Source organism: Lissotriton vulgaris, chromosome 2_1 (assembly GCF_964263255.1).
Source record: "Lissotriton vulgaris chromosome 2_1, aLisVul1.2, whole genome shotgun sequence".
Lineage (NCBI taxonomy): Eukaryota > Metazoa > Chordata > Amphibia > Caudata > Salamandridae > Lissotriton > Lissotriton vulgaris.
The window spans coordinates 866,824,817-866,836,926 of NC_141687.1; the positions used below are offsets into that span (position 1 = coordinate 866,824,817).

Sequence of the window (12,110 nt, forward strand, 5' to 3'; positions counted from 1 at the left end):
AGTCCGGCTCTGAAGAAAATAATTAAGCCTTCCAGAAGCTCATTACCGGGCAAACCGCACGTTCCAATCCCACCAGCCCCCTCTGCACCGAGACCGAAAGAAGCCCCGGTTCCGAAACAGTAGACTACAAAAGACAAAAACATAAAGCCTGTTTCGGAAGCCTCCAAGCCGACCAACAGCTTCGACCCCGAAGCCAATACCTTCGGTATCGAAACCGACAGCCTGTTTCAGACGCCATCAAGCCCTCGAAACAGCCTTCGGCCCCGAAAACAATACCTTCGATGCCTAAACCGAAGCCAAAGCTCCTAAGGAAAAACCACACCCGGAACCGAATAAATCGGCGCCGGCAACGGTTCCACAGGAAGAGGAGCTTTTCCAACCTGATCCTCTACAAAAGAAAATTTACATTGGTCCAAAGACTGGTCGTGTATCTACTACACCACAGAGGAAGCCCGACACAGCACCTACACCTGCAGTGCCTGTCAAGAAGGATAGTGCCACATCCCCTATGCACCCTTCTTCTCCTATACTTCCCTCTCCTCCTATTCCTCTTAATATCTCCACTATAAATTCGCCTCATCATACTTCACATACACCTCAAAATGATGATGAATACAGCATAGGAGGCAGGGTAGACCCATACGGGCCTTTCCCCTACCCTAGTGGTGATCCAAAATGATGATGAATACAGCATAGGAGGCAGGGTAGACCCATACGAGCCTTTCCCCTACCCTAGTGGTGATCCAAAATGATGATGAATACAGCATAGGAGGCAGGGGAGACCCATACGAGCCTTTCCCCTACCCTAGTGGTGATCCACACTGAGTACCCAAACCCACAAGACGTGCCAGATATTCCTGACCCACATACATACCCATCCAAACCTTCTCCACCAGAGGACATTATTGGTTTTGGGCACCTATTAAACAGGGCAGCCACATATCATAAAGTCTCAATGCATTCAGATGAGGCAGAAGAGGCTTTCTTATTAGATACCTTTGAACAATCACAAAGATTTGTTCAGATCCTACCTATGATCCAAAGGTGTTATTAAACATGCCCCTGAGGTATTTAAAGATCGCATACGTGCTAGAATTTTAAACCCTAAAATAGAGAAAAAATAAAGACCCGATCCTGCCTATATTAAAGGACCGCTACCTTTTAGATTCCCTAGTAGTGCCAAATGCTAGGAAAAGAGCTAACTCTCAGACATCAGGTGAGGCACCACCCCCCAGGCTAGCAATACCTGGTGTATAGCTAATACACAAGCCCTCCTTGCAAGATATGATAGAACTCATTATGATCAGTTAGAAACATTGCTACAACATCTTCCTAATCAATACAGAGCGCAGGCAAATGACCTCATAAAAGAAGGCAAATTAATTCCTAATGCCTCAATTAAGTGCACTCTTGATATAGCAGACACGGCATCTAGAGCTATAAACACTAGTGTCCTACTTAGACGTCAAGCGTGGCTACACATCTCAGGATTTAAGCAGGAAGTGCAAACTACCATCTTAAATGTCCCATTCAACCAACCGCAATTGTTTGGTCCTGAGGTACACAGCACTGGGAAAAATGAAAAAAGACATACAGCCAAGTCTATGAGAGCTTTACAATCCACCCAAGTTGGAGGCTCCTTTCGTCACTCCTTTTATAGAGGAGGCTCCAAACAAGCTGGAACAGACCATTCAGCTTCCTTCAAAGCCAACACACAAACAACCTCTAGTAAAGGTTATTATAGAGGAGGCTATAGAGGCAACAATAATAGGGGAAGAGGTCGAGGGAATAACAACAATCTAACCTCTTCCACCACAAACCAGTGTCTTGCCTCTGCTCCCCCAACAGCATTCCACTCCTGTGGGAGGCAGACTAACACAGTTCCTACCTGTCTGGAACGCTATAACAGACAAGTGGGTAAGACAAATTATCCAGTATGGTTATTGCCTCGAACTTACAGCTACCCCTCCACACATACCTCCCAGACAGCGTCCAATGTCCACAGAACATCTCGCGCTGCTCAAACAAGTAGTACTATCACTTCTTCAAAAGAACGCAATAGTAATAGTCCCTTTACAACATCAAGGAACAGGGGTTTACTTGCTGTACTTTCTAATACCCAGAAAGGACGGGACACTAAGACCAATTCTCGACCTCAGGCCCCTCAATCAATATATACATTCAGATCATTTTCATATGATCACTTTGCAACAAGTGCTCGCATTGCTGCAACAAGGGGATTTCCTTACACTAGATCTAAAGGACGCCTACTTACACATTCCTATACATTCTTCTCACAGGCAGTATCTCAGGTTTGTACTGAAAGGACAACGCTATCAGTTCAAAGTCCTTCCATTCGGGGTCACAACTGCACCAAGAGTGTTCACAACACGTGCCTAGCAGTAGTAGCAGCACATCTCAGAAGACCACACATCCATGTCTTCCCATATATAGATGATTGGCTCATAAAAGCAAGGTCATTCAATCCGTGTGTCCAACACACGACGCAGACCATTCAAACACTGCACGACTTGGGCTTCACAATCCACTACACCAAGTCGCATCTACAGCCCTCTCGTACATCAATACCTAGGGGCTACAATAAAAAAGTCTACAGCTCTAGCGTATCCCAGTCCAGCAAAAATACAGAGCATTCAAACCTTAGTCACAAAATTTCAACACCAACACTCTCTCGCAGCCAGAGTGTTCATGAGACTAATGGGCATGATGGCATCTTGCATTTTTATTGTGCCATATGCAAGACTGCAGATGCGTCAACTACAAGATTGAACCAGGCTCGGGGACAACTAACAGACCTGGTGTAGGTGGACAGCCGCCCACATCGCTCTCTGTAATGGTGGAACACCAAAATCTATCCAAAGGGCGGCCATTACTAGAGCCAGTTCCACAGATAGTACTGACAACAGGCGCATCTCTAACAGGATGGGGAGCACATCTGCTCCACCACACAACTCTGGGAAGGTGGACTACTCAACAAAAGGTGCTTCATATCAATCACCTAGAATTGTTAGCCATTTTCCTACCACTAAAGTCCTTACAATGACCCATACAAAACAAAGCTGCCTTAATCCGGACGGACAACATGACAGGCATGTACTACATACAAAAACAAGGAGGCACACATTCCCTGCAACTGTCTCAACTTGCACAAAACCTACATCTGCTCGCACAACACCTTCCAGGAGTTCACAATCAGATAGCAGATCTGTTAAGTCGACAGACACAACAAATTCACGAATTGGAACTACATCCACAAGTTCTTCAACCATTCTTTCACAAATGGGGTCATCCAGACATAGACCTGTTTGCCACAAACAAACTCGAAATGCCCAGCCTTCGCCGCCAGGCTTCCACACATGTTGTCCAAGGGCAATTCGATATGGATGACTTGGTCAGGCAGATTTGCGCACGCTTTTCCGCCAATCCCACTAGTAGTACGCAAGCTCAGACCGCAGCCTCTCAAGATAATACTAGTAGCTCCCACGTGGGCACGTCAACCGTGGTTCACCACGCTGTTGGAACTTTCTCTAGTTCCACACGAAAAGCTGTCTCTAACACCATCAATGCTAACGCAGAACCATGGAGACATCAGACATCCAGATCCAAAACAACTGAATCTGGCGATCTGGCTCCTGAAGTCTTAGAGTTTGGATATCTTAATCTACCACAAGAATGAATGCATATTAAAGAAGCCAGAAGACCTACAACTAGAGCTTCCTATGCAGCTAAATGGAAGAGATTTGCCATTTACTGTAATAATAATCAAATTGATCCATTGCATGCTTCCATCCAAAATATTACCTGTTACCTGCTTCATTTACAAAAGTGTAATCTGGCTTATTCTTCTATACGATTACGCCGTGCAGCCATTGCAGCATACCTACAAAACAGACAACATATGTCATTGTTCAGGGTACCAGCATTAAAGCTTTCATGGAAGGATTAAAATAATTATTCCTCTTAGGTTACCACCATCTCCAATCTGGAACCTAAACATTGTTCTTACTCATGGGACTGCCATTTGAGCCTTTACGTAGATGTGAGGTACAATTTCTCACATGGAAAACAGCCTTCCTCATTGCTATTACCTCTTAGAGTTAGTGAAATTCAAGCTTTTACTATACAAGAACCATTCTTGCAATTACACCGTAACAAAGTGGTTCTAGGAACTAATCCTAAATTCCTTCCTAAAGTAATTACTCCTTTTTATATCCACCAATCAGTAGAATTACCTGTTTTTTCAGAATCCCGATTCGGTAGCAGAGAGCTCTAGACACACGATGTCAAAAGAGCCCTTCTATATTACATTGATAGAACAAAATCATATCGAAAGACAAAACAACTGTTTGTAGCTTTCTCTCCACCACAAAGGTAACCCCATTTCCAAATCAGGAATTGCCAGGTGGATTGTTAAATGTATACAAATATGCTACCAAAAAGCTAAACTCACTTTAACCCCTTCGATGCTTGTGACGGAACCATTCCGTCATCAGTCACGGTTGGACTGTGCTGATGACGGAATGGTTCCGTCACAACCACACCCATTTCAATGAGGGGCAGCACAGGAGGGGAATTCCATTAGCAGCGATGAGGTTAACAGTTCCTCCTAGAGCGCACTCTACACGCAAACTAGGAGCCTCCATGGCTTTCCTAGGGAACATTCCCCTAGAAGACCTCTGCAAAGCAGCCACATGGTCTACAACACACATTCACTAAACACTATTGTGTTGATGTGCAAGCTAAACCGCAAGTTGCAGTAGGCCAAGCTGTCCTCAAAACTGTTTCAAACTACTGCAACTGATACAGGTGACCACTGCTAGGGGAGACACTGCTGCACAATCGATGCTAAGTGTACAATCTGCAGCTCATATGCCTCGAACGGAAAATGCTACTTACCAGTATGCATCTGTTCTTGGCATGTAGAGCTGCAGAGCTGTACACGCCCTCCCGCCTCCCCGGGACCTGTATCTCCAGTTTTTATCTTAGTTAGATATACACGCATGGACTTATCTTTCTACTAACTCCATTTCCCATCATGGCGAAAAACAATCTACGGGTGGGGCCGATGCCCATGCACACTACCGTCCAAGGGAGGAGTCCCCTAACTCGTGACTACAAAAACCTCTTCCAAAACAACAACATGCAATCATCCGAGCCCAACACCAGGTGGCGATGTAGTGCTAAGTGTACAACTCTGCAACTCTACATGCCAAGAACAGATGCATACTGGTTAGTAGCATTTTCGTTATTTTTCCCCTCCACATTTATGCTCCTATTAAAGGATTCATTGGCCTTTGTAAGGAAGGGGACACACTTTACCATTTCATAATCCTGTTTCTGGCCACTGCCTTGTGAACATCGAAATAAAAGGGTAGTTTGAGGAGGTTTAGTGTAGGGCAGAGCTCCTAAATTAATGTGTATATTTGCTGTACATCCATTACTTGTACTTTTTTGACATCATTGCAGTTCTCCCTGCTGACTTTGCCACTTGACTACTGGTTTCATTGACTTGTTAAATGCTATCTTTTCCATGTTTCACTAAAAGTACCAAATTATGTTGTAGCAGGTAGTTGAGTTCTGCCGTTGTTTACCGTGTGTGCATTTGGAATTCAAAGGTTTGTAACCCTTTCTTCCTCTCTTAACCCACCCCCGCATTATCCCGCCAAGCTGTTGATTCTCCTTCAAACCTGAGATTCTTGACTACCACCAGCAACTCCCTGCTATTCTCTTGGCAACCTCCTCGCTCCAAACTGACTGGATACATCATCAAGTATGAGAAACAAGGAGGACCCGTTAGAGAAGTATTCCCACGACCTCAGCCTACTGCCACAGAAGCCACAATCACAAGTAAGTACGGTGTGCCTGTGTATAAACTTTCTTCTCTAATAGTGTGAAAAATGCTGAATTTCCAAGTGCTCAACCAGTTTTTTTTTTTTTTTTTTGGAGGGCAGCCAAATAATTTAAGTGATATCATTGTCTAAATATTAATAGAACATTTAGATCAGTTGCGTGCTTAATGTAGCTTATTTAGGTATTACTTGAAATTGAGGCTAATGATTGCCCCACAAATCACTCCTAGGATCCCAAAGATGAGAAAACGCCAGGCTTTGGCAAGATTAGGCCCAGATAAATTGTTCTGCAGTATGTGATTTTGTTCTGGTTTAATAAATATAATGGAATTCTAACTGGCACTCTGTTAATATCCTGTAAATTGGTTTACTGTCCTATCTTGATTTTCCAATGATGTCTGGTATAAACGTTAGCTCAATGTTCATTCTTTCTTGTTTCTTTTGAAATGAGTCTCTTTCTCCAGTATTGGGGTGTCTTTCATAGATTCACATGCTTGAATATTCCCCGTCGTCGGAGTGGGAGTCCCACGGTAAATAAAATAGCAATAAATACTAAATATATAATAATATATAATAAATATATATATACATAATAAGGAAAAACCCAAAAAATGCATACAAGAAGCATCTGGTACCTAACCAAAAAGTTTCACATAGGAATGCATGGGGATAAAGAAGTTCCAATGCAGCCTATCCTTGTCATTATGTTAGTCCAAACTGCAGCCAATCAGGCGCCAGCAGCCCTCTAGAACCTTCTCCTCAGAGCTCAAGCCCTCAGATTTTCTACCGCACGTCGTGTGTAAGGGAGTCTCCCTGAGCTCTGCTCAGTTTTTTTTTTTTCTTTCTTCAAGTGTTCCAGTTTCTCCAAAATGTCTTAAAGTAAGAAGTCTCTCTTCAGAGCTTGTTCCTCCTGTGGAAAGCTGAGATTATTTCATGATGACCCACACAGTAAGTGTATTTACTGCCTTTACCCGGACCATGAAGTAGGCACCTGTAAACTCTGTAGAAAATTCTCAGAGAGAACTCAAAAGGACAGAGAAGGCCGTTTACTTGTTTGGCTTCAAAGGCTAAAGGACAAGGACAATGTACTTTCTGATGCTGAAAGGTAAGTGTCAGGCCGTTCTAAAGCAGCTTCTAAACGTGGTAGTGTGCAGGAGGTGCCTTCACCATTTCTAAAAAAGAGGAAAGTTTCCCTCACTTTGACCCCTGCGGTGTCTTCACCTTTACCTACCACGTCTGGGCCCACGAGACAAAGCTCTCAGGCTCCCTCTGCTTCAATGTCCAGTTTTTCTGTGAAGAAAACGGAATTTTCGTCGACGACGGTAGTCCCAGCTCCGTCGACGAGAGTGGCTGTCTCTGGTTCCAAATCGACGACGGTCACGACGACGCTGGCCTCTGGATCGTCGTCAGCTTTAGCGTCGACGTCTTCGTCGATGAGAGTGGTTCTCAGTTCTAAGACAGTGTCTTCTTTGATTCCTATTTCATCTTCGTCGACGAAGAAAGTTCACTCGTCGACGACCCGGTCGTCGTCGACTAGAAGTTTGAAGACTCTGACTCCGTCGACGCCCTCGACGATGAGCGCACTGCCGACGTCTATCCCGTCGACGAGAGGGCCTGTGCCATCTACTCCGTCGACGATGACTCCGTCGACGATGACTCCGTCGACGACGACTCCGTCGACGAAGACTTTAAAAGTGAAGGTTCCATCGACGATACCAATGAAGATTGCTCCGTCGACTGTCTCCTCGTCGACGATGGCTTCCAAGTCGATTCCATCGCAGAAGTCTACTGATGTCATGCCGTCGACGCGTACGCAAGACACGATTTCGACACCGGCCTCTTCATTTGCTACAATGCCTTTACTGCCTTTACAGTCCAGCAAAACACAGTTCGAGACTTTTACAGAAAGTGAGATGATTACTCCTCCATCTCCGCTGTTTGCTACTGATTCTGATCAAGAATCTGATAACCAAGCGCAGAGTCTTTCAGATCTGAATATTAAGTGCCAAGAATTCAGTAACGACGAGGAAGATCAGTATGGCCAACATCAAACATCTCACCCTCAAGTTCCAACTGCGATGTTGCCTATATCAATGATATTGAACCTCCAAAGTATGTTGGAAGATTACAACCGCCGTTTCCCACCAACACCACAGGTTACAGCTGTTCCATCGGTGCTGAATCCAGTTTCTGCTCCGGTTCTGGCTCCTCCTCAACCGGCATCGCCTGTAACTGTTCACAGAACTACATCAGTTCGTGTTCACACTACCATTTATCCAGAGGATGATGATGACGAGAATCCTCCAGAGCGTGAGGATGGTGAAGTTTCTGAAGCAGATGAGGATGGTGAAGAACATTTAGCGGAGTGGGATGACTATCGTGCTCAGACACCATCTCCTTCTCAGGTGCCAACAGGGGATTCTCTGCCAGTAGATATCGCAGGCTTCCACCAGTTAATGGACAGGGCGGCGCAGCGATTCAAATTGCCACGAGCTCACAGAGAGGAAGATTGCTTCCTATACGATTTCAAGAACCAGCCCTTGAAACAGATCCACACAGTCCCGATTATAGACTTCATCTGGTCTGAAGGGGAGAAAATAATGAAGACGCCAAACTCTCTACCAGCACAACTGCCGAGGTTAGAGAAGAAATACAAAGCTCCTGTAGGATCTCCAGCATGCCTTACAGGTCAACCTAAGCCCGACTCTGTCGTCACGCAGGCAGCTCAACGAAGTTCAAAGAATCCGGCGTCTACAATCACTGCTCCTCCGGACCGTGAGGGCCGTCGCCTAGATGCGATTGGGCGAAAATTTTCCTCCATGTCCTCTACTACGGTTCGAGTAGCTAACGCAATGGCCATATTAGGTCGTTATGACCGTCAGGCTTGGGCTGACATGTCCGCCTATGTGGTGTTACTCCCGGATGCTTCCAAGGCAGAAGCACAGAAAATTCTGCAAGAAGGAGAAAGAACGGCAGAAGAACTTATTGATTGTGCAGTGGATGTAGCCTGCACTGGTTTTCGCCAACTCGCTGGAGCGGCCGTCCTGCGTCGTCCGGGTTGGTTACGCTCAACATCGTTTCGGCAGGAAGTTCAGGAAAGAATCATAGATATGCCATATGACGGCGAGTCATTATTTGGAGCGCATATTGATGAAGCGCTACAATCCATTAAAAAGGACACGGACACTGCACATGCTTTGGGTACCCTTCAGTTTAAGAAGCAGCCCTTTCGGGGTGCTCGAGGACGTGGCACTACATCCACTTTTCGTGGAGGGTGCAGTCCATATCTGTCCTTCAACCAAGGTAACCAACGTTTCACCGGTAACCGCCAGCAGTCTTCCCGCCAGCAACCTGCCAGAACTTACAGAGGGAAGTCTAATTTCAGAGGACAATCCAACAAACGTCAATGACTTGTCTATCGAACGGAGAATTGGAGGTCAAATCTGTTTGGTTCTCAATGGTCCTCCATTACTACGGACCGTTGGGCACTCGACATTGTGAAGAGAGGCCATGCATTGGAATTTGTCGAGGTACCTCCTCCAACGCCACCTTCCGGACCGCCACCTCCGCACCTCAAAGAACTATTTCATCAAGTTTGCCTTCTCATTCAAAAAGGTGCGGTGGAAGTAGTGCCAAAATCTCAGAGAGGGAAGGGGTTTTATTCCCGTTTTTTCCTTGTTATCAAAAAGAACAGAGAATGGAGACCAATACTGGACTTGAGAGCACTCAATCATTATCTCAAGGATCAGACCTTCCGTATGCTAACGCTTGCAGAGATCTTGCGATTGCTCTCAGTCGGAGATTTCATGACTACCATCGATCTCCGAGACGCTTACTTCCATGTCCCAATTCTTGCGGGTCATCGCAAGTTCCTGCGCTTCAAGGTGGGACACCTTCATTTCCAATTCAGGGTCCTTCCATTTGGCCTCCGTTCGGCCCCCCGAGTCTTTACAAAAATGTTGGCTCCGGTCATGGCTTTTCTTCGTCTCCAAGGCATACAGATATTCCCATATCTCGACGACTGCCTCCTGAAATCACAATCCCGCTCACTTCTACACCATACTGCAGTTTGTCAGACAGTATTCCGTTCCTTGGGTCTGTCCATCAATCTGGAGAAATCTCAATTGCAGACAACAACTTGCAAGGATTTCCTAGGAGCAACGCTGGGCACCAAACTAGCCAAGGCATTTTTTCTCCCGGGAACGTCAGCAAAGGATTCTCCGACTAGTTTCGCTACTTCTAGCAAAGAAGTGCGTTTCAGTCCGTTTGTTGAAGTCCTTTCTAGGGATGGCTTCGTCGTGCATCGCTCTTGTCCCTCATTGCCGACTACGAGCACGACCTATCCAACAGGCTCTGGACAAGCAGTGGCGTCAAGTCACCGGTTCCTTCGACGATCAGGTTTCCATCACCATTCCCATGAAGAAGGCGCTCAAATGGTGGGCACACCCACACCAGCTAGCGGCAGGCACGTCCTTTCTGTCCAACACCCCAGATCTGACACTAACGACGGATGCCTCCCTGGAGGGCTGGGGAGCTCACCTCCAAGACCTGTCCGTCAAAGGGAAATGGACTTTGCATCAAAAGACCTGGCACATAAACAAGTTGGAGCTTATGGCTATCTTTTTGGCCCTGAAATCATTTCAACCAGTGCTGCAGGGAGAGTCAGTTCTCATACAGACGGACAACACGACCTGCATGCATTATATAAACAAGCAGGGCGGAACAAAGTCTCCGGTGTTATCCCGTCTGGCAGAGGCGATTTGGGACTGGTCCATCAAATCCAAATCACCGCAGTTCATCTTCCGGGGTTGTCCAACCTCCTGGCGGATTCCCTAAGCAGGTCCCGATCATCCAACCACGAGTGGGAACTCCACCAGCCAACACTCGATATGTTCTTTCACCGTTGGGGATTCCCGGAAATCGACCTCTTTGCGACTCCAGAGAACCGCAAATGCCCCGCTTACGCAAGTTGGCATCCCCACAAAGGATCCCAAGGCAATGCCCTTTTGATGGATTGGTCGAATCTCTTCGCCTACGCTTTTCCTCCGATCCCTCTAGTGCCTCGAGTACTTTGGAAGATGCGGAGAGAACCCTGCCACATCCTTCTGATTGCTCCCAGGTGGCCACGACAGGCGTGGTTCTCGGAGCTGCTACTCCTGTCTCAATGCAAACCCATTCTTCTTCATCCTCGAATGGATCTTCTCTCCATGAACAGGGGTCAAATCTACCATCCGGACCCCTCTTCCCTGAGCTTGTCAGCCTGGAACCTGAGCACTGTGAATTTGCACATCTAATCATCCCTCAGGAGTGTCGTAACATCCTCGCTCAGGCCAGGGCTCCATCAACTATAAAGACTTATAAGTTGAAATGGAAACGCTTTTGCCACTGGTGTGCAGAAGCCGGAGTACATCCTTTGCGTGCCACGCCCGCTGAGCTCCTCCCTTTCTTTCTCCATCTGGCTCAGTCGGGTTTGTCACATGCTACTTTGAGGGTCTTTCTGGCGGCAATATCACGCTTCCGCCATGATGGCTCCGCCTCCTTATGATCATCCAGATTGATACGTCAATTCTTCAAAGGACTTCTTCGGACTTTTCCTCCAGTTCGGCGTCCTCCTCCCGAGTGGCGCCTCAACATTGTCCTATCACAATTAATGACTGCACCGTTTGAACCAATCCATAAAGCAGACCTCAAGTATGTCACCTGGAAGGTTGCGCTTTTACTTGCTTTGACGTCTTCACGTCGAGTGAGTGATATACATGCTTTCACGATTAAACAACCATTTCTGCAGTTTAAACCGGATTCTGTGCTTTTACGCACTAACCCTACTTTCCTTCCAAAAGTGCCGTCAGACTTCCATATTAATGAGCCTGTTATACTGAAGTCTGTCTTTGCCAACCCGCAATCACCTGCGGAACAACGCTTGCACTCTTTGGACATTAGAAGATGTTTAAAGTTCTACATCAGCAGAACAGCCCAGTTCCGAAAATCGGATCAGCTCTTCGTGGCCTATGGCCGTTTTCAAAAAGGGCGACCAGTCACCAAACCTACAGTAGCCCGCTGGGTGGCTTCGGCGATTGCTTTCTGCCATCAGAAAGCGGGAAAGCCTTTACAGTCTACAGTAAGAGCCCACTCTACCAGATCTGTGGCCTCTTCGACTGCACTCTTTGCCGGAGTTCCATTGCATCAGATTTGCAGAGCAGCCACGTGGTCCAGCAGGCACACGTTCACAAAGCACTACAA

At 46.4% G+C, this 12,110-nt stretch overlaps 1 protein-coding gene across 8 annotated transcripts in view; it reads left to right on the forward strand.

The window, feature by feature from the left end:
• Nucleotides 1–12,110, forward strand: part of FN1 (fibronectin 1) — a 160,988-nt gene that overhangs the window by 124,304 nt on the left and 24,574 nt on the right. For all 8 annotated transcript variants that reach the window (XM_086956347.1, XM_086956348.1, XM_086956350.1 and 5 more), the window contains one exon: nucleotides 5,689–5,868. In XM_086956347.1, coding sequence (XP_086812473.1) covers nucleotides 5,689–5,868 — 180 coding nt within the window. The remainder of the gene's footprint in view (nucleotides 1–5,688; nucleotides 5,869–12,110) is intronic.